The 21,900-nt window shown below is 39.5% G+C and overlaps 1 protein-coding gene across 3 annotated transcripts in view; it reads left to right on the top strand.

The window, feature by feature from the left end:
* Positions 1 to 21,900, top strand: part of smarca2 (SWI/SNF related, matrix associated, actin dependent regulator of chromatin, subfamily a, member 2) — a 151,822-nt gene that overhangs the window by 55,639 nt on the left and 74,283 nt on the right. For all 3 annotated transcript variants that reach the window (XM_039758580.1, XM_039758578.1, XM_039758579.1), the window contains 7 exons: positions 73 to 126; positions 1,945 to 2,075; positions 4,795 to 4,852; positions 7,091 to 7,191; positions 12,600 to 12,747; positions 16,647 to 16,810; positions 17,027 to 17,093. In XM_039758580.1, the coding sequence (XP_039614514.1) occupies positions 73 to 126; positions 1,945 to 2,075; positions 4,795 to 4,852; positions 7,091 to 7,191; positions 12,600 to 12,747; positions 16,647 to 16,810; positions 17,027 to 17,093 (723 nt within the window). The remainder of the gene's footprint in view (positions 1 to 72; positions 127 to 1,944; positions 2,076 to 4,794; positions 4,853 to 7,090; positions 7,192 to 12,599; positions 12,748 to 16,646; positions 16,811 to 17,026; positions 17,094 to 21,900) is intronic.

The raw sequence follows: 21,900 nt of genomic DNA, 5'->3' as shown, positions 1-21,900 counted from the left end.
AGCCTATTTATTATTTACTAATTTGTTCATGTTTTTGATAATTTTAAACATGTGCATTGTTTTAATTTACAGAAGCCTGAGGAAATTGCAGAAGGAATGGGTACAGGTCTAGGCCCTGATGGAGAGGTATGTATTTGTGTGCGTGTATGTGTGTGTATACACACATACCCACACGCTACTGTTCAAAGGTTTTTCTTCAAATATAATCAGCTCAACTTCAATGAATGACTAAAAATGGTGAAAAGTTAAGCAGTAAACTGCTGGAAGCTTAAATTTAAAGTTTTGTTAACAAAAATGCAGAGTTGGAACAGACTGTGTAACTACACCCTCTGATGTACTACTTGGACAGCATTACACTGTAAAAAATTGTGAATTCCAGTGATAATAGCAAGAAAATGACAATAACAAATTAAATGAGGCAGAGCATTACTGTATTATCCTTAGAAACGTAGGCCTTTCATTTAGAGAAATCGCAAAATAAAGCTAAAAGTTTCAGTGAGTGTAGTGTCCTACACAATCCAAAGGCAATTGCTAACTGGAAAAACTCTGATAGAAAGAAATCTGGCAGACCCAAAATCACAACCCCATCAGAAGAGAACTTTCAGAGGATCACCAGCTTGCGTGAAAGGTGCCTCATAGTACAACAGCTTCAAGCACAGCTTAACAGTGGTCGAAAAAAGCAAGTCTCAATTTCAACTATGAAGGGGAGACTTTGTCCTGCAGGTTTGACAGGGCGAGTCACAGTGAGAGAACCATTCCTTAAAGGACAAAATAAGAAAGCGAGGCTTGCCTGGGTCATTAAATGCTGGGTGTGGGCTACTGCAGACTGGAAGAAAGTGTAATGGTACAATGAATCAAAATTTGAAATCTTGTTTTTTTACGCTGTTCAGTTGGTGAAAGAATAGTTCCTCAGTGTTTGGCACCAATGTCTTGAATTCATTAAATATTAGGACATTAAACTGCATGCATTTCCACAAAAATTGAAAAGAAATATATATATATATAAATAAACACATACACTACCGGTGTATATAAATATAAAAAATACAGCCAAGTGAAAAAGTCCTTACAGAGTCCTAAAATTTAGATAAATCTAATCTTGTGGGCAAACATCAAGGACCTAAAATAAGTCTAAATGCAGAAGCATTCCATTAAACTAATCATTTTATTTTTTCAAATTTAACACTACTTCTTCTTACAGTGGCTTCTTTTCATTGAAGTCTGAGGGCATCTCAGTGGGTTTGGTCATTCCAAAACCCTGATTCTTTTCTTTTTTAGTCATTTAATTATAGCCTGCAGATATGCTTAGAATCATTCTGGTATTCTAGTTTTTGAAGGTTAGAGGTTATTTGCACCACTATAGCTCACCTTGTATTGTATGGAGTATCTGGCATGATAGAAGGAGATAAAGGAAAAAAAACTTTAAACAACATTTGGAAATGAATACCCATAAGGGAAGATGGCAAGGATGATTTCCAAAAAATAAAACTTGCATTGAATATTCATATATTCTGTGTCCTGCAGTATATATGTGTATGTTTATTTTCAATGTATTGTTCTAAAAAACTAAATAAACTTATGGAACTTTTTTTTAACAGTAGATTATTGGCTACTTTTTCTTACACTAGCCAGGTTATTTAATTATTTTTCTTTTTTCTATAACACTGTGTTGCTAGTGTAGATTGCTTTTTTATAATTAAACAACAAACACAGGTTTGCATAATATGGGGCTATACATCATTCACATTTGTGTTTATTAGAAAGTGATTCTTAAATGGTTGATTTAATAAGAATGGTGTTTTAGGTGAAGAACCATAGAAAAAGTGAATGTCAATTATGAGGTTCAAATATTTTCAGATTTTGTGAACTTTGAAATGAAAACAGAACAGCAATATGCATGAATCCTGCATGATAATTTAACTCAATTTATTATACTTCTTACAGCCAATAGATGAAAGCAGTCAAATGAGTGAACTTCCAGTTAAAGTTATCCAGACTGAAACTGGCAAAGTACTACAGGGAACAGACGCACCGAAGTCCAGTCAGTTAGAAGCTTGGCTTGAAATGAACCCTGGGTATGTACAACACTATTCTCAAACTGTATGTATGTATTTATTTATTTGCTAGATTCATTTTTTTACATTTAAAATTGCAGTACTAACCTTGTTAGTGTCCTTACAGTTCATGAGGCTGATTTGTTTATAAACTCTGTACAGTTTGAGGGAGTTGCTTTTGTCTACCTAAGTTAAGCTAGCAGTTTGCAAAATGGCTGTAACATTTTATTCATGTATGAGAGATTTAGAAAAAATAAGGAGGCAATATCATGAAAGGAAAGCCATGCAACATGATAGTTATATTAGTTATTGGTACAGAATTAATTTTTCTTTTTTTCCCTATATAAACTTCACAACTTTAGAAGAACATTGTAACAATATTTATATTGTAATTTTTACAGTTGTTGCCATCATTTTCACACACATATATACTATCTATTTTATATACAGTCATATGAAAAAGTTTAGGAACCCCTCTTAGCCTGCATAATAATTTACTCTACTTTCAACAAAAAAGATAACAGTGGTATGTCTTTCATTTCCTAGGAACATCTGAGTACTGGGTTGTTTTCCGAACAACTACAGATTTTTAGTGAAGCAGTATTTAGTTGTATGAAATTAAATCAAATGTGAAAAACTGGCTTTCCAAAAATTTGGGTACACTTGTAATGTTGCTGATTTTGAATGCATGTAACTGCTCAATACTGATTACTTGCAACACCAAATTGGTTGGATTAGCTCATTAAGCCTTGAACTTCATAGACAGGTGTGTCCAATCATGAGAAAAGGTATTTAAGGTGGTCAATTGCAAGTTGTGCTTCACTTTGACTTTCCTCTGAAGAGTGACAGCATGGGATCCTCAAAGCAACTCTCAAAAGATCTGAAACAAAGATTGTTCAGTATCATGGTTTAGGGAAAGGCTACAAAAAGTTGTCTCAAAAGTTTAAACTGTCAGTTTCAACTGTAAGGAATGTAATCAGAAAATGGAAGGCCCCAGGCACAGTTGCTGTTAAACCCAAGTCTGGCAGGCCAAGAAAAATAAAGGAGTGGCATATCGTAGTATTGTGGGAATGATTACAGACAACCCACAGATCACCTCCAAAGACCTGCAAGAGCATCTTGTTGCAGATGGTGTATCTGTACATCGTTCTACAATTCAGCGTACTTTGCACAAAAAACATCTGTATGGCAGGGTGATGAGAAAGAAGCCCTTTCTGCACTCACGCCGCAAACAGAGTCGCTTGTTGTATGCAAATGCTCATTTAGACAAGCCAGATTCATTTTGGAACAAAGTGCTTTGGACTGATGAGACAAAAATTGAGTTATGTGGTCATTAAAAAAAAAAAAATGCTTTGCATGGCGGAAGAAGAACACCGCCTTCCAAGAAAAACACCTGCTACCTACTGTCAAATTTGGTCGAGGTTCCATCATGCTGTGGGGCTAGTTCAGGGACTGGGGCCCTTGTTAAAATCGAGGGTCGGATGAATTCAACCCAATATCAACAAATACGTCAGGATAATGTTCAGGCATTAGTCACAAAGTTGAAGTTACGTAGGGGTTGAAAATTCCAACAAGACAATGACCCAAAACACAGAGGGAGAAGTACAATGTTCTGGGATGGCCGTCACAGTCCCCTGACTTGAATATCATTGAAAATCTATGGGATGATTTGAAGCAGGCTGTCCATGCTCGGCAGATATGAAATTTAACTGAACTGGAGAGATTTTGTATGGAAGAATGGTCAAAAATACCTCCATCTAGAATCAAGACACTAATCAAAGTCTATAGGAGGCGTCTAGAGGCTGGTATATTTGCAAAAGGAGGCTCAACTAAGTATTGATGTAATATCTCTGTTGGGGTGCCCAAATTTATACACCTGTCTAATTTTGTTATGATGCATATTGCATATTTTCTGTTAATCCAATAAACCTAAAGTCACTGCTGAAATACTACTGTTTCCATAGGGCATGTTATATATTAAAAGGAAGTTTCTAGTTTGAAAGCTCAGCCAATGATAAAGAAAAATCCAAAGAATTAAGAGGGGTTCCCAAAATTTTTCATATGACAGTATAATGCATAATTACACATCGACAATTTATTTTTCATTTTAGAATTACATGTGGTCTTTTTTGAGTAGCAGAATGCATGATTCATTATTTAATCAATTATAAGTATTATACACTGGTTATTATAGAAAACCTTTCTTACATGACTAGCAGTCATATAATAGGTGTTCCAGGTTTCCACTTAAGGGAATTTAGTGGCCTGGTAACTTCCAGAGTTGGAGTTGTTAGCATCTTGTTTTATATTCTGTTGGAACCTCAGGAGTTTATTAAATTTGCTTTGATTCTTAATTGATGTTTTCTTCCCCTTTATGTGATTTGACAACTTTAGAATCATATTTGAGAGATTTAGAACATAAGATGGTAATAATATGAAAGTAAAGCAATATGAGATGCTAGTCATATTACTTGCTGGTACAAATATTTTTGTTACTATCTGCAATATCTTTGACATTATTTTAATTTTACCTAGTGTTTGTAAAGCACTATTTATGAATAAAGTCTCAAATTTTGTATTGTAACCTTTACAGTAAGTGCAGTCACAAACATATATATCTTTTATATATATAATGCATACTTACACCTTTGCCACTTGTTATGTGCCCTTTTTTGTTACTGATTTCTTTATGATAGCTTTATCTATTCTGGTCTTTATTAGTGGTTTTATTGTGTTTTAGATATGAAGTTGCCCCAAGATCAGACAGTGAAGAAAGTGGATCTGAATTTGAGGAAGAGGTGAGCTATGTTTATACTGTTTTTTTTTTTTTTATAATTTATCTTTGAAATCAAATTATTTCATTCATTTAACTTTTTAACATAGCTTTATTATTTTGATAGAAATAATTGTATTCACAGATTTTTCTTTGATTAAAGATACCATAAAGCAAGCTACATTCTGTAACATTATATAATCTTTATAGATGTAATGTATGAAACAATGTTTAAATAGAGCTTTATTAGCAATAATCTAATGTACAATTTAAATAAAAAATATACAGTGTTTATTGCTAGAGAACACTTTTTTCCAGGAAAATAATTCCCATGAAACATTTAAGATATTTTAACACAATAATTGTCATTTGTTACATATTTATAAAATTATTATGTGCTCCTTCTCTGCTCTATTGAAATGGTGCACAGAATGCTTTTGTTTACTGGACTTAATTACTTGGATGTCTGGCTTCAGGCAATGGTGATAGGTATCTGGATCTGGGGTACATTTCACTGAAATGATCATCTTAGTGAATGACATAGATAAACAGCAAAAACAATGAGGGTTCTACCTCTGAGCAGCCTGTATTACTGAGATGGTCCAAGGGGTTCATGTCCTCCCCCAAAAAAGCATATAGATCTTAGACTTGGCTTCTTGGACGGCGCTGTCTGAAAAGGTGTCTCAAGTTTAGTTGGAAAAAGTTTTCTGGATAGCTGGTGCTGTTGCTGGTACTAAGGCGTGATTTGCCTTCCCACTTTAAAGAATGTGACTGATTACGTAGAGAGTTGGATTAGTTAACTCGTTATGTACTCAAAAAGTCTACAGGTGTTTAAACTACAAATAGCTCATTTTGCGCTAATCAGTGGTCTTCATTATAATTTTATATTTATATTGCAACATTGACATATTGGTGTTTTTTATTATTGTTAATACTATTATTATTAATAATTTTATTATTATTATTATTGTATTTGTTTATCACTGCAATTTGCTACCAGCTGCATTGTTATCTATGTCCTGACCAGGGACCCAAAGTTTAACCCTGAACTTTACCCTGATGAGAACCACTCACATTCTTCATAATCCTTTGTACTTTTTGAGCTATGTGGTGTTCTGTCAGTTCCTGCAGATTTTATTTTTTCTGCTTACTCTTGTTCGTGAGTGTCTGTGCCCAACAGACATGTTGTTTTGTGATGATGACCTCTGTCTCTGTAACAGAATTGCAGGGTAAAGTTCAAATAAAAAATGTCTTTATTTGGACTTTTGAGTCAGTTCCCTTGTTAATTTCCGAAAGAGATTATGCACTGCTTCAGTTGCAAAGGGTTTTGGGAAACACTATGTAATTAATGAACAATCTTAAGCATGAGATAACAAAACTACTTAGCATTGCAAAACTTTCAGGAAATGCACCCTGATTCGTGATCAGCAGTTCAGCTTGCCATTTTACCTTCATGGCAACAGTAAAAACAATTGTGGACTTAAAAAAGGGAGCTTATTGCTATTGGAAAGCAGGCTATAATTTTTTTTTTTTACTTATTGAATATTCTTGCCCATCATGTCTAAGATACTGTACTTAGAAATTAAAAAACAATAGTGGAAGCAGCATTTACTTTCTCATATTGTATCCAGTTGAAGTACTGTTGTTTTTGAGTTTTGCAACCCAGACAGAGCTTTGATCTCACACTCATCAGCAGTCTATAATAAAAAGAAATTCTTACTTTCATGCCACTTTAATCAATCATTTGTATTGTAGAATGCCTTGCTTAGCTCATCATTCCAAGATGCTGTGTTGTTTTTATCTGTGGTAAAGTTAATGATCAAACATATATCTGAATAGTATGCTTTAAGAAGCTCAGATGTGGATCCTGCAGACAATATGTGCAGCTTAAGGCTTAACCCTTTTTGTCTGAATGGGCATTACAATTCTCTTGAGCTTTTCAGAGTTTTTAAAAGTTTTCATCAAAAAGTCTTCTTCAGAAGAAAGCATTAGGGAATTGCTGCTATGCACTGTTGAATATGTACTATATTGTGTAATTTATGTACTTCTTTTCCTTTTTAACAATTGTTCTTCATACACACTATATATTTACACTTTACCAAACCTTGTAATAATAGATTGTAGTATGTAAAATTTAGGATATAGAAAATTGATGAAATATTGACAAATGTTGTAACATGCCTTAAAATATGTATGACCATGGCCCTACCACAAATGGATGCTAGTTTTAATTAATCAGCAAATTTTGTTTGTCTTTGCAAAGGATGAAGATGAAGAACAATCTAGACCAGAATCTGAGGAGAAGAAGTCTATTGATCCTAACAGTGATGAAGTTTCAGAGAATGCTGCAAAACATATAATTGAGTATGTATCTGTATTTTTTAATGACTGTAACTGCTTTTTTTCCTGCTTGTAATTGCACTATAACTGCCAAGGCTATTATACAGTCAAGTCAAAAAGAAAGTACACTCTTACAGTTCTGTGGACATAACGTACGTATCAGGACATAATGATGAAACATCTGTTCCTTACTAGGTTCTAAAATTATTTAAATATAACCTTAGGTGTAAAACGACACACAACAGAGCCCACCGTGTCATTGTTTATTTAACTAAAATGAAGCCAAAATGGAGGAGACTTGTGAAAAACTAAGTAACACCCCATGAATCAAAAGATTTCTGCCAAAAGTGGTGCCTCAATAACTTGAAGTAATCATTTTCTGTATGAATTTATCAGTCCCTCACATCATTGTGGAACAGTTTTGGCCCACTCTTTTTGCAATGATGCTTTAATTCATTGAGGGTTGTGGGTTTTTGTTTATGCACAGCATTGTTAAGATCCCACCACAAAATTTAAATCAGGATGAGGTCTGGATTTTGACTGGGCCATTGCAACACCTTGATTCTTTTCTTTTTCATACATTCTGTTGAAGATTTTTGGTGTGCTTGGGATCATTGTCCCAGAGGCTGTGGCTGCACAATAAGCCCAAATTATTACTCCTGGTGTGCTGATACGCTATGTTTGGTTTTTGCCAAACGTGGAGCTGTGTATTATGGCCAAAAATGTTCACTTTGGTCTCATCTGTCCAAAAGACATTGTTCCAGAAGTCTTGTGGTTTGTTCAAATGCTGCTTTGCAAACACAAGCCTTGCTACCTTTTTTTTTTAGAGAGAACCGGCTTTCTCCTGGCAACCCTTCCAAACAACCCATACTTGTTCAGTCTTTTTCTAATTGTACTGTCATGAACTTTAACATTTAACATGCTATTTAAGACCTGTAGAGCCTGAGATGTAGCTCTTAGGTTTTTTGCAGTTCCTCAGAGCATTACACGGTCTGACTTTGAGTGAATTTCCTGGGATGTCTACTCTTGGGAAGATTGGCAACTGTCTTGAATGTTTTCCACTTGTAAATCTTTCTCACTGTAGAATGATGGACTTCAGACTGTTTGGAAATGGCTTTATAACCCTTCCCAGAATGATTGGCTGTAATAATTGCTTCTCTAAGATCATTACTGATGTCTTTCCACCTTGGCATTGTATTAACACACACTTGAATGCTCCAGACCAGCAAACTGCTAAAACCTCTGCTTTTATAGAGATGGTCGCACTTGCTGATGATCAGTTAATCAAGTGCTATTGATTAGCAGCACCTGGCTGCTACTTACCCTCTTGATTCCTATTGAGGCAGTAAGGGTCAACTTAATTTTTCACACACTACTTCTGCATTTAGTTTTTGTTAAATAAGTAATGGCACAATGTAATATGTCGTGTTGTTTTTCATCTGAGATTTTATTTCCCTAATTTTAGGACCTGCTATGGACTAGATGATTTTAATTTATGTCCTGATGTGTAAAACTTTAGAATTGAAAGAGGGTGTACCTTCTTTTTCACATGACTGTATTTTGTTGCTGTCACATCTACAATTTCAGTAAAAATGATTTATCAAGCCTTAACTTTTCCAAGAACCTTTCCAAGTGAAAGGGATTTATATAGAAGAGCAAATAAATGGTGTGTGAGTAATACATATACCCCTCTATAGCTAAATCAGCCATCTTGTTTGTGATCCTTGAGTTAAACTGATAGAAAAATTATGTAGGTTATTAATTAGTGTTCAGTGAACGTTACATATAGGGTATCTAATCCATTTTAGTTATTTTTAGCATACTAACCAACTCATTAATCAGTAGTATTTTACTCGGCATAAAATAAGACTAATAAAAATAATAATAGAAAATAGTATGATGAATTAAATTGGTAGGTTTATTTATAATTACAAGCAGAAACTATTTACATGGAAAAGTGCCAGATGTACACTGTAACAAAAGGCACTATATAGGCGCCTGACCCGACACAGATTCACACTGGAGGCACATATAAAATAAATAAACTTTTATTTTTCTTCACCTGCACAACACAGTCCCAAGTGTACAAGCACCACCAAACACACCACACACTTTCTCTTCTACCACCACTTCTCCAAGCTTTGTCCTCCTCCTCCCGACTCTGACCAATGAGTGGTGGTTACTGGCTGCTTTTATTAGGTACCCGGAAGTGCTCCAGGTGCTTGATTACTGACATCCAGCTGTACTTCCAGGTGTGATGAAACTAGTGCCCAAAAGGGGCTAGGAGCTCCTGCTGCTGCACCCCCTGGCAGTGTCTACGAAACCCAACAGGGCTGCACCAAACTCCAACTCCCATGAAGCCCTGCGGGAGTCTGAAGCACTGCTGCAACCCAGGGAGGCTGCCATCTAGCGTCCAGGGGGAAATATTGGGTTTCCCATGCTTGCCTTGGCGGTCTGATCCTCCGCTACAGAAACTGGCTCTTAGGACGTGGAATATCACCTCTCTGAAGGGGAAGGAGCCTGAGTTAGTGCGCGAGGTCGAGAGGTTCCGGCTAGATATAGGCTCACCTCGACACACAGCTTGGACTCTGGAACCAATCTCCTTGAGAGGAGCTGGACTCTCCACCACTCTGGAGTTGCCTCCAGTGAGAGGCGCCGAGCGGGTGTGGGCATACTTATTGCCCCATGGAGCCTTTTCATTGGAGTTTACCCCGGTGGACAAGAGGGGAGCCTCCCTCCGCCTTCGGGTGGGGGGGATGGATCCTAACTATTGTTTGTGCGTATGTGCTGAACAGCATTTTGGAGTACCTACCCTTTTTGCAGTCCCTGAAGGGGGTACTAGTGGGTATACCTTCTGGGGACTCCCTTGTACTGCTGGGAGACTTCAGTGCTCACGTGGGCGATGACTGTGAGACCTGGAAGGGCATGATTGGGAGGAATGGCCCCCTTGATCTGAACCTGAGTGGTGTTTTGTTATTGGACTTCTGTGCTCGCCACAGATTGTCCAGAACGAACACCATGTTCAAGCATAGTGGTGTTCATATTTGCACTTGGCACCAGGACACCCTAGGCCTCAGTTCGATGATCGACTTTGTGGTCGTGTCGTCAGACCTGCGGCCACATGTCTTGGACACTCAAGTGAAGAGAGGGGCGGAGCTGTCAACTGATCACCACCTTGTGGTGAGTAGGCTTCGGTGGTGTTGGAGGATGCCGGTCAGGCCTGGTAGGCCCAAAGGTGTTGTGAGGGTCTGCTGGGAACGTCTGGTAGAGTCCCCTGTCAGAAGTAGCTTCAACTCCCACCTCCAGCAGAACTTTGACCACGCCCCAAGGGAGGGGGGGACATTGAGTCTGAATTGGCCATGTTCCGTGCCTCTATCATTGAGGCATCTGACCGGAGCTGGGGCCGTAAGGTGGTCGGTGCCTGTCATGGCGGCAATCCCCGAACCTGTTGGTGGACACCAGTGGTGAGGGATGCCATCAAGCTGAAAGAGTCCTACAGGACCCTTTTAATCCTGTGGGACTCAGGAGTTTGCTAATAGGTATTGGCAGGCCAAGCGGAATGTGGCTTTGGTGGTTGCTGAGGCAAAAGCTCGGGCGTGGGAGGAGTTTGGGGAGGCCATGGAGAACGACTTTCGGATGGCTTTTTGGAGATTCTGGTCCACCGTCCGGCGTCTCAGGAGGGGGAAGCAGTGCAGTGTCGTCACTGTATAGGGTGGGAATGGTGCGCTGCTGACCTCGACTCTGGACGTTTTGGGTCGGTGGGGGGAGTACTTCGAAGACCTCCTCAATCTCACTTACATGCCTTCCAATGAGGAAGCAGTGCCAGAGTTCCTTAAGGCTCTGGATGTTATAGGACTGTCTTGGTTGACATGTCTCTGCAACATCGCATTGGCATCGGGGAAAGTGCCTCTGAATTGGCAGACCGGGGTGGTGGTCCCCCTCTTTAAGAAAGGGGACCGGAGGGTTTGTTCCAACTACAGAGGGATCACACTCCTCAGCCTCCCTGGAAAAGTCTATTCAGGGGTCCTGGAGAGGAGGGTCCATTGGACAGTTGAACCTTGGATTCAAGAGGAACAGTGTGGTTTTCATCCTGGATGCGGAACAGTGGACCAGCTCTACACCCTTAGCAGGGTCCTGGAGGGTGCATGGGAGTTTGCCCAACCAGTCTACATGTGTTTTGTGGACTTGGAAAAGGTGTTCGACCATGCCCCTCGGGGAACCCTGTAGGGGGTGCTCCGGGAGTATGGAGTACCGGACCCCCTGATAAGGGCTGTTCGGTCCCTGTACAACCGGTGTCAGAGCTTGGTCCGCATTGCCGGCAGTAAGTCAAACCCGTTTGCAGTGAGAGTTGGGCCCTTTGTTACCGATTCTGTTCATAACTTTTATGGACAGAATTTCTAGGCGCAGCCAGGGTGTTGAGGGGGTCTGGTTTGGTGGACTCAGGATTGGGTCACTGCTTTTTGCGGATGATGTTGTCCTGTTTGCTTTATCAGGCCGTGAGCTTCAGCTCTCTCTGGATCGGTTCGCAGCTGAGTGTGAAGCGGCTGGGATGGGAATCAGCACCTCCAAATCCGAGACCATGGTCCTCAGCCGGAAAAGGGTGGAGTGCCTTCTCATGGCTGGGAGTGAGATCCTGCCTCAAGTGGTGGAGTTCAAGTATCTCAGGGTCTTGTTCACGAGGGAGGGAAGAATGGAACGCGAGATCAACAGGCGGATTGGTGTGGCGTCCGCAGTGATGCGGGCTCTGCATTGGTCTATCATGGTGAAAAAGGAGCTGAGCCGTAAGGCAAAGCTCTCAATCTACCAGTCGATCTACGTTCCTACCCTCGCCTATGGTCATTAGCTATGGGAAGTGACCGAAAGAACGAGATTGCGAATACAAGCGTCTGAAATTAATTTCCTCAGCAGGGTGTCTGGGCTTTCCCTTAAACATAGGGTGAGAAGCTCAGTCATCCGGGAGGGGCTCAGAGTAGAGCTGCTGCTCGTCCGCATCGAGAGGAGTCAGATGAGGTGGCTCCGGCATCTGATCAGGATGCCTCCATGGTGAGGTGTTCCGGGCACATCCAACTGCGAGGAGGCCCCGGGGAAGACCCAGGACATGCTGGAGGGACTATGTCTCCCTGCTGGCCTGGGAACGCCTCGGTATTCCCCAAGAAGAGCTAGAAGAAGTGGCCGGGAAGAGAGAAGTCTGGGCATTTCTGCTCAAGCTGCTGCCCCCACGACCAAATCTCGGATAAGCATCATATCAGCAGAATATACTTCTCTAAAGCATGAGGTAACATAAAAAACAAAATAAACACGTAATTATTTATATTTACTGGATACCTTCTCTTACAGTCATATAAAGGTTTAAATGTATGGTTAAAAATCTAGATTCCATAATTATTAAACATTCCTACTTTTTTTAATCTATCTAAAAACATTTTTACTAGGTCAGCCAAACAGGATGTTGATGATGAATACAGCATGCAGACTGGAGAAAGAGGTGCACAGTCCTACTATGGAGTCGCTCATGCAGTTACTGAAAGGGTGGAAAAACAATCAAGTCTTCTGGTTAATGGATCCTTGAAACACTATCAGGTATTTACAGATATGCTTAGGTGCTAGTTATTAACTGTGTCTTTATATAAACATAATGGAGTGTAACATTTTCCTTTTGCACTATTAAATAGACCAAGCACCAATATTCATTGTCTTGGAACACAACATGGACAATAAGCTTACGAATACCTTTATCCAGTGCAGCCCAGTTATATTATTAAGGAATCTGAGTTTAAACCAGCAGCAGTAGGAGTAAGAGAAACATTTGCTCTTGATATTGCATTCAAACAAAGCCTTGCACACACTTGACACTCTTTACAACAGTTACTTTAGACCCTTTAAGCAAATTGCAGTGTTGTGAATGAAGCCCACTATATGTTCTATAGCTACATTGAAGTAGAGTTCTGTAGTGGGACAAGTATCTGTTGGTTCGCCAAAAATATATGGCTATTACAAGGATTTAAGACTTGTTATTTATTGTGAATGTGGGTGCCATCTAAAATGTTAGTAATGTAGGTTGCATCAGAGCATAGCAATAGAATAATCCCAGAACAACATATTGTTGTTTTCTTTAAAACTTTGTTTTTCTCTGTACTTTCTGATACTACAGCAGACAAGTTTGAGTTTATACTGGAAGGAACACACAAGTCACGCATAGTCACCTGCTTAGGAAAGCCATTCACATATTTTGCCAGCGTGATTATAAAAACATGTTAACTAATGTCAAATATACTGAATTAGCTGTTGGAAAATATCATATACTTGATTGTCAGTTCCAAGTTACAGTGCATCCAGAAAGTGTTCACAGTGCATCACTTTTTCCACTTTTTGTTATGTTACAGCCTTATTCCAAAATGGATTAAATTAATTTTATTCCTCAGAATTCTACACACAACACCACATAATGACAATGTAAAAAAAAGTTTACTTGAGGTTTTTGCAAATTTATTAAAAATAAAAAAACTGAGAAATCACATGTACATAAGTATTCACAGCCTTTTCTCAATACTTTGTCGATGCACCTTTAGCAGCAATTATAGCCTCATGTCTTTTTGAATATGATGCCACAAGCTTGGCACACCTATCCTTCGGTGCACAGCCATTTTAAGATCTCTCCAGAGATGTTCAATCGGATTCAAGTCTGGGCTCTGGCTGGGCCACTCAAGGACATTCACAGAGTTATCCTGAAGCCACTCCTTTGATATCTTGGCTGTGTGCTTAGGGTCGTTGTCCTGCTGAAAGATGAACCGTAACCCCAGTCTGAGGTCAAGAGCGCTCTGGAGCAGGTTTTCATCCAGGATGTCTCTGTACATTGCTGCAGTCATCTTTCCCTTTATCCTGACTAGTCTCCCAGTTCCTGCCGTTGAAATACATCCCCACAGCATGATTCTGCCACCACCATGCTTCACTGTAGGGATGGTGTTGGCATTGTGATGAGCGGTGCCTGGTTTCCTCCAAACGTGACGCCTGGCATTCACACCAAAGAGTTCAATCTTTGTCTCATCAGACCAGAGAATTGTGTCCTTCAGGTGCCTTTTGGCAAACTCCAGGTGGGCTGCCATGTGCTTTTTACTAAGGAGTGGCTTCCGTCTGGCCACTCTACCATACAGGCTTGATTGGTGGATTGCTGCAGAGATGCTTGTCCTTCTGGAAGGTTCTCCTTTATCCACAGAGGACCCCTGGAGCTCTGACAGAGTAACCATCGGGTTCTTGGTCACCTCCCTGACTAAGGCCCTTCTCCCCCGATTGCTCAGTTTAGATGGCCGGCCAGCTCTAGGAATAATCCTGGTGGTTTCGAACTTCTTCCACTTACGGATGATGGAGGCCACTGTGCTCATTAGGACCTTCAAAGCAGCAGAAAATTTTCTGTAACCTTCCCCAGATTTGTGCCTCGAGACAATCCTGTCTCTGAGGTCTACAGACAATTCCTTTGACTTCATGCTTGGTTTGTGCTCTGACAAGAACTGTCAACTGTGGGACCTTATATAGACAGGTGTGTGCCTTTCCAAATCATGTCCAATCAACTGAATTTAACACAGGTGGACTCCAATTAAGCTGCAAGGATGATCAGGGGAAACAGGATGCACCTGAGCTCAATTTTGAGCTTCATGGCTAAGGCTGTGAATGCTTATGTACATGTGCTTTCTCAATTTTTTTTATTTTTAATAAATTTGCAAAAACCTCAAGTAAACTTTTTTCATGTTGTCATTATGGGGTGTTGTGTGTAGAATTCTGAGGAAAGAAATGAATTTAATCCTTTTTGGAATAAGGCTGTAACATAACAAAATGTGGAAAAAGTGATGCGCTGTGAATACTTTCCGGGTGCACTGTAAGTCAGGTGTGTGAAAATGTGATGGATGGCTGCATCTGCCAAAGTTCCTTGAACCTGTTACCTTCGATAGTCTTGTCCAAGGGTGAGCCAGGCAGTGAGTACACAAACAAGGATTGTGCAAAAAAAATTCAGTGCTTTTATTTTCACAACACTGTTCAAAAGCGCTGTTTAAATAAATAAATCAATAAGTAATCCATTAAGACAGTTAGTCTGTTGGTGTGAAAACACACAGGATCTGTCCCTTAAAAACCATTAAGAGCCTTTGTGCTCCTCTCTAAAACATAACATCCCTGCTGCTCACTGTTCAGGCCTACTCTACAGAAGGAAATGTCCACTGACAGGTGCAGCCATCCCTCATCTAGCTTATGTTCCTCGCTGCCATTCTTTGGCATTCCTTGGGGACTCTTAAGTCCTGCTACTTTCCCCACTGCTAGTCCTTTGCAGTATGACCTGTGATAAAATATGAATATATAGTAAGTTTAGAGTCTGAGACAATAAAATGTAAACATAGTTTTGTGGGACTAAATAATTTTCAAAGACAGTGTCTTCCAATACAACTTGGAGTCCTGCCACATGCAAAAGTTCACTGACAACACTGCAATCGTGAGCTGCAACAGGAGTATGCAGGCGGAGGAGTATATGAACCTAATCAAAGACTTTGTTAAATGGTGCAACTCAAACCACTTACACTTGAACACCAGCAAAACCAAGGAGCTGGTGGTGGATTTTAGAAGACCCAGGCCCCTCCTGGACCCCGTGATTATCAGAGGTGACTGTGTGCAGAGGGTGCAGACCTATAAATACCTTGGAGTGCAGCTGGATGTTAAATTGGACTGGACTGCCAGTACTGATGCTCTGTGCAAGAGAAGACAGACTGTGCTTCCTTAGATGGCTGGCTTCCTTCAACATCTGCAATAAGATGCTGCAGATGTTCTATCAGACAGTTGTGGCGAGTGCCCTCTTCTACGCGATGGTGTGCTGGGGATGCAGCATAAAGAAGAAGGACGCTTCATGCCTGGCAGGCTCTATTGTAGGCATAGAGCTGGACAGTTTGACATCTGTGGCAGAGCGATGGGCACTGAGCAGGCTCCTGTCAATCATGGAGAATCCACTGCATCTACTGAACAGCATCATCTCCAGACAGAGGAGCAGCTTCAGCCACAGATTGCTGTCACTGTCCTGCTCCACTGACAGAGGAGATTGTTCCTCCCCCACACTATGCGACTCTTCAATTCCACCCGGGGTATACAAAGTTATTGCCTGTTTTACCTGCATTTTTATCACTCTTTAATTTAATATTTTTTTATCAGTATACTTCCTCTGGAGTATGTGAATTTCCCCTTGGGATTAATAAAGTTATCTATCTAATCTATCTAATCTATCTGTCTATCTAGACATCTAGACATCAGGATAAAGTTGCACAAAATTATCATAAAACAGCTCTCCGTTTCCATAACATTGTAACAAGTATATATTAAATTGCCCAGTTTTTTTCTTCAGTTCTTGCTGCATGTTACTATAATAGTTGATTTATATAAAATATCTACATGTATTGCACTTTATAAAAATAGCATTTTTAACACAAGTATTTTTGTTTTGCTTACAGCTACAAGGATTAGAGTGGATGGTGTCTTTGTATAATAACAATCTCAATGGAATCCTTGCCGATGAGATGGGTCTTGGAAAGACAATACAGACTATTGCTTTAATCACGTATTTAATGGAGCACAAGAGACTCAATGGACCATACCTTATTATAGTTCCATTATCGTATGTATTAAATGCATATTGGTAGTATTACTTGTGATTTATCTCTATTTAGATATTTCTGATTTTACTTGTGATTTTTCTCTATTTAGATATTTCTGATTTTGACATTTCAAATATGAATATACAGCATTAGATGTACAGTAGCTAATTATGTTTGTTCATGGTGAAAAAGCGTACAATTTCTATTGTAAATACCATACATTATTTTTATTTCAGGACATTGTCTAATTGGGTTTATGAACTGGATAAGTGGGCTCCTTCCATTGTCAAGATAGCCTACAAGGTAATTTCTGCATATCCTTACCGATGATCTAATATAAATTTAAAATTTGAGTTGATATGTGAAAAATGAAATTAAAACGTAAATGTGTAATGTGTTATTAAGAAGTAAAAAGTAACTGCTATAATTCTGAATGGAGGATCTGTAACCAGAATACACGTGAAGTTCCTATTATTTTTCCTACTGATCACCAAATTAGCTGCTCTTCTTTGTAACATATATGTTGGTGTTTTACACCTGTGGTTGCCTTTTATCGTCACTAGTTTTGGTTTAAGTTAGGAGCAGTAATCATTCATTCTTTCAAGAGAATAAGTATTCTAGAATACATTAATTGAATATCTCTTCTTAGGAGCTCAGTTGAGAATACAAACTGGTTAACCATTGACTGTGAAATGTGGTCTACAAACATGTCTTCTTGTGACATAAACCTGACTGTATTTTTTATCCAGATATTAGGTTTACATGTCTAAAACTGCTACATTCATTTTCCTAATTTGGGTCAGACTTTTTTTTCATTAACCATTCTGGAGAATTGACAATTTTAACATAATGAGTATTGTGAAGAAAACACAGTAAACAGTATTAAGGGTTGGGATTCTGTCACCGTGTACTGAAGGTCAAAATTCCAAAACAACTGTCATTTTATGAGGTGGGAATGGAAATGGGAAAGCTGGGAAAGGAGGTGCTGAGGATCTTTTGACGGAGTGACATCATCAAAGCAGGACTGTAGGGGATAAAGGAACCCGGAAGCGGCTCAGACTTCTGGTTAGGGTATTGGAGACAAATTCACAGTGGTGTTTTCTCATTTTTCCTGTTGAAATAAAAAGAGATCAGTTAGTACACTGTCGCCGTCCCCTGCCTTGCGGTTTCACGCTGCTTGTCGGGGATTTTAGCTGCTCCCTAATCGCTCGGGTGTGACAGTATCCTTAGTACCAGTACTCAATAATTTTGAAGTACTATTGTTTAGATGTTTGCCATTTAGTTTTTTTATGGGATAACTGGAAGCTTTGTAGGAAATTAGGAATGATTTAAGGAGTGAGTTTGTTACCTCCACCTGGCCTGAGAATTGTAAATAGAATAGAATGTGGGATACATTCTGATGACTAATGTGTTCCCAGCTCTTTGGCAGTGAATAGTGGCATTTGATTAAACTTGCTGCCACATGAAATCCTTACCTTCTCATACCTTGGTTCACTCACATTCTTCTTGGGTTTCCAGCTGTGTTCTTTGGGGAGATGGCAGGTGGAAGTACAGGTTACTATAAAGATTTGTTTCTGTTTAAGTAATCACTAATGACTTATTCAATTCTTATGAATTCAAGACCAGGGAATGGCAATGCCTTTACCATGGAATATTTGGTATCGCTCATGTCCAGGGTTATTTATTCAGAAGAATCAATGATTGATTTGGAGACTGCAAACACTATTTGGAAATGAATTAAGTCTTTGCCATTACAGGATTTCCTTTCTGCTAAGAAATTAGACCAGTGTCAGGGTCTCACTTCTTAACCTTCTTACCTGGTTTCACTACCTGTTCTTCTACTCATTGGTGTCTACTCACTGTTACCAGCATTGTGTCACTGGGGAGTGGCTAGGGCATCTAAATGACTGCTTAAGCCTGGCTTCAGATTTTGCACAGATCCGGTGATCCTAAAGACTATCTTCATCATGATACTTTCAGCATTTCACTACCCCCATTACCCCCCCACCAACACCAATACATGCTGATGTCAGGCTGTTTTGTTTTAGGCACTACATGGGTAAGTGGCTTAACTTTGTCAGTTTCCAGGTAGCTTGCTTTGATGTCTAATAGAGCATACAGTTGGCTCTATAGTATCATGGACCTTTAACCTTTAATCCGTATAAGTATCAAGGTATGACCTTTATAATCATTTAAAGTTTTAGCAAAACTGGCAGTTTATGCCTGTTGGTTGCAGATGTGCAAAGAAACATTTGTTTCCATTGAATTTCAATTAGTTTCCTTAACATGATTGTTCTTGTTTCTGTGTTGCCGTCTCCCCTTTTTAGTGGCTGGGAGATTGAGCATACACAGAAGCTTGTTAGGGAAGGATGGTTTTCCTTCATCTTAGTAGTGATTCTGAAATAATTTTGAGTTTTGTGAATGCTTGAGATAGACACAGTATTGTCCCACAAAGCACGGTGTTAAATGGCATGATTTGTTTTGAAAACTGGACTTTATATCGTTTTTCTGTGTGTTTGAATCTTCTTGGTGAGAGAGAACTGCTTTCTTACTTTGCATTTGGGCATGTACAATTTCTTTGCCTTATCAAGCACACTTGAAAAGCGCTTTGTTACCTATTCCTTTTCAGCTTAATTATGTATTTCTATTATATGCATACACTCCAAATCTATATTCAGCTTGATCATATTTGAATCCTATGTCACTTTCCCTTTCTTGACATATTTTCCTTTCAATGTAGGTGTCTCTCAATATTTCATAATTTTACCTACGTGACTGACCTTTTCTGTGTTTTATTTTGTGAAGTGCGGCTTTAGCCGTAGCAGGATCTATCTGCTAAAAATACTCCCTATCCACTGCTTTGCACAATTAATTACTCAAAAATTGTATTGGTTTTCCCAGTTTTGTTCTTTTTGTCCACTTTTGAACAGGTCGAGTTGGGTTTTTGTTGATGAGAAGCAATTTTTCCAGTTTGGTAAAGTCTGGCACAAATTCTAGGCTTTGATGAATGTTTCTTAAATATTCACATGTGTCACATTAATTATTACTTCAATTGACCACTTCACAGAAACTAGCAGTTCCTCTGACTATTGTTTTTAATAGACATTTTCCTTTGAGTTGAAGACAGTCACATTCTCATAAAAAGGTTTATAAGGACTTGTGTTTTGAGGTCTTTCATGCAATGTTATCTGTGAGGACGAGGAGTAGGTTTCTTTTTTGTAAAATGCAGCTTTCAGAGGAGAAAATAATCTTACTCTTCTTTCTTGGTCCATTTCAAACAGTACTTCTTTATTGTGGTAAGTGTGCTCTGTGTAACTTGAGATTGTGTGGGTGGAGAGCAACATCCCCCTTTTGGTTCACTTAGGCTAATTCATTTGGGCTTTTCATTTTCTCATATGCTTCAAAGAATAATTTAGCTCTTATCATTTTGAAATTTTCCTGTAATCAATCTTTCTATTTTTTTAACTTCACGTATTCTAGCATTTGTATTAATGGGTTCGGCTAGCACTGTTTACTTTTCAGCTTTAAAGTGAGAGGCTTCTTTTATCAACAGCTGCTTTTGCTTTTCTACTGTTGATCAGCACAAATCATTTTCAAGCTGTTTTTTGTCATCTATTGTAGCAATTGGATGGTTTAAAAGCTGAACCAAAGTTTCACACTTTTTACTCTGATCTTGTTGCAAAACTTTCTCAGCTGGTGTCAATGTTCAATTTGTGCATGCATAGAGCTTTCAGCTCAGCTTGAACGCGGGGGCCATGGGCCCCAGTTCACCTTGAGATATAGGCACGTGCAGCTTCTCAATGTCACCAGCCTGCTCGAGGTCTGTCTGTTTTTGTTTTACTGCCTGCTCATTCTTGAGAGTTGTCTGAAGTTGTGTGTGCAGCATCTTTCTTTGTCTGACCAGACTCCTCTTTTCTGCCTTAGTATTTTGAAGCAGAGGTACTTGTTTCTCTGCTTTATCTTTTGCTTGAAGCCGCAAACATTTGTGAGTTAGGTGTGAGATTGCAGGCTGCTTTTTCCATTAATATGTATGTCGATTCATCATTCTAAGTGCTTAAGGCATTCCTCCTGCACTAGTATGTGTTTTATGAAGAAGAAGGCGAGAGGTTGACATGTCCAGAGGCAAGAGGAGAGGAGGAAGGTAAAGAGAGTGGAACTGAGGGTAGGAACTTTGAATGTTGGCAGTCTGACTGGTAAGGGGAGAGAGTTAGCTGATATGATGGAGAGAAGGAAGGCTGATATATTGTGTGTACAAGAGACTAAATGGAAGGGGAGTAAGGCCAGGTGAATCAGAGGTGGATTCAAATTGTTCTGTCATGGTGTGGATAGGAGGAGAAATGGAGTAGGGGTTATTCTGAAGGAACAGTATGTCAAGAGTGTTTTGGAGGTGGAAAGAGTGTCAGAGTAATGATTATGAAGCTGGAAATTGGAGGTGTGATGATGAATGTTGTTAGTGCATATGCTCCGCAAGTTGGGTGTGCAGTGGATGAGAAAGATGATTTTTGGAGTGAGTTGGATGAAGTGATGAACAGTGTACCAAAGGGACAGAAAGTGGTGATTGGAGCGGATTTCAATGGACATGTTGTTGAAGGGAACAGAGGAGACGAGGAGGTGATAGGTAGGTTTGGTGTCAAGGAGAGACATGAAGGTCAGAGGATAGTGGATTTTGTCAAAAGGATGGACATGGCTGTGGTGAATACGTATTTTAAGAAGAGGGAGGAACATAGGGTGATGTACAAGAGTGGAGGAAGATGCACACAGGTAGATTACATCCTATGCAGAAGAGTCAATCTGAAGGAGATTGAAGACTGCAAAGTGGTGGCAGGGGAAATTGTGGTTAAGGATGGTGATCTGTAGGATGACATTGGAGATCAAGAGGAGGAAGAGAGTGAGCGCTGAGCCAAGGATCAAATGGTGGAATTTGAAAAAAGAAGACCGCAAGGTTGAGATTAGGGTGAAGGTGAGACAGGCACTAGGTGGTAGTGAAGAATTACCAGACAGTTGGGAAACTACAGCAGATGTAGTAAGGGTGACAGCAAGAAGGATGCTTGGCGTGACATCTGGACAGAGGAAAAGGAAACCTGGTGATGGAATGGGGAAGTAAAAGAGA

Source organism: Polypterus senegalus, chromosome 7, assembly GCF_016835505.1.
Source record: "Polypterus senegalus isolate Bchr_013 chromosome 7, ASM1683550v1, whole genome shotgun sequence".
Lineage (NCBI taxonomy): Eukaryota > Metazoa > Chordata > Cladistia > Polypteriformes > Polypteridae > Polypterus > Polypterus senegalus.
This window is presented reverse-complemented; position numbering and strand designations above follow the sequence as displayed.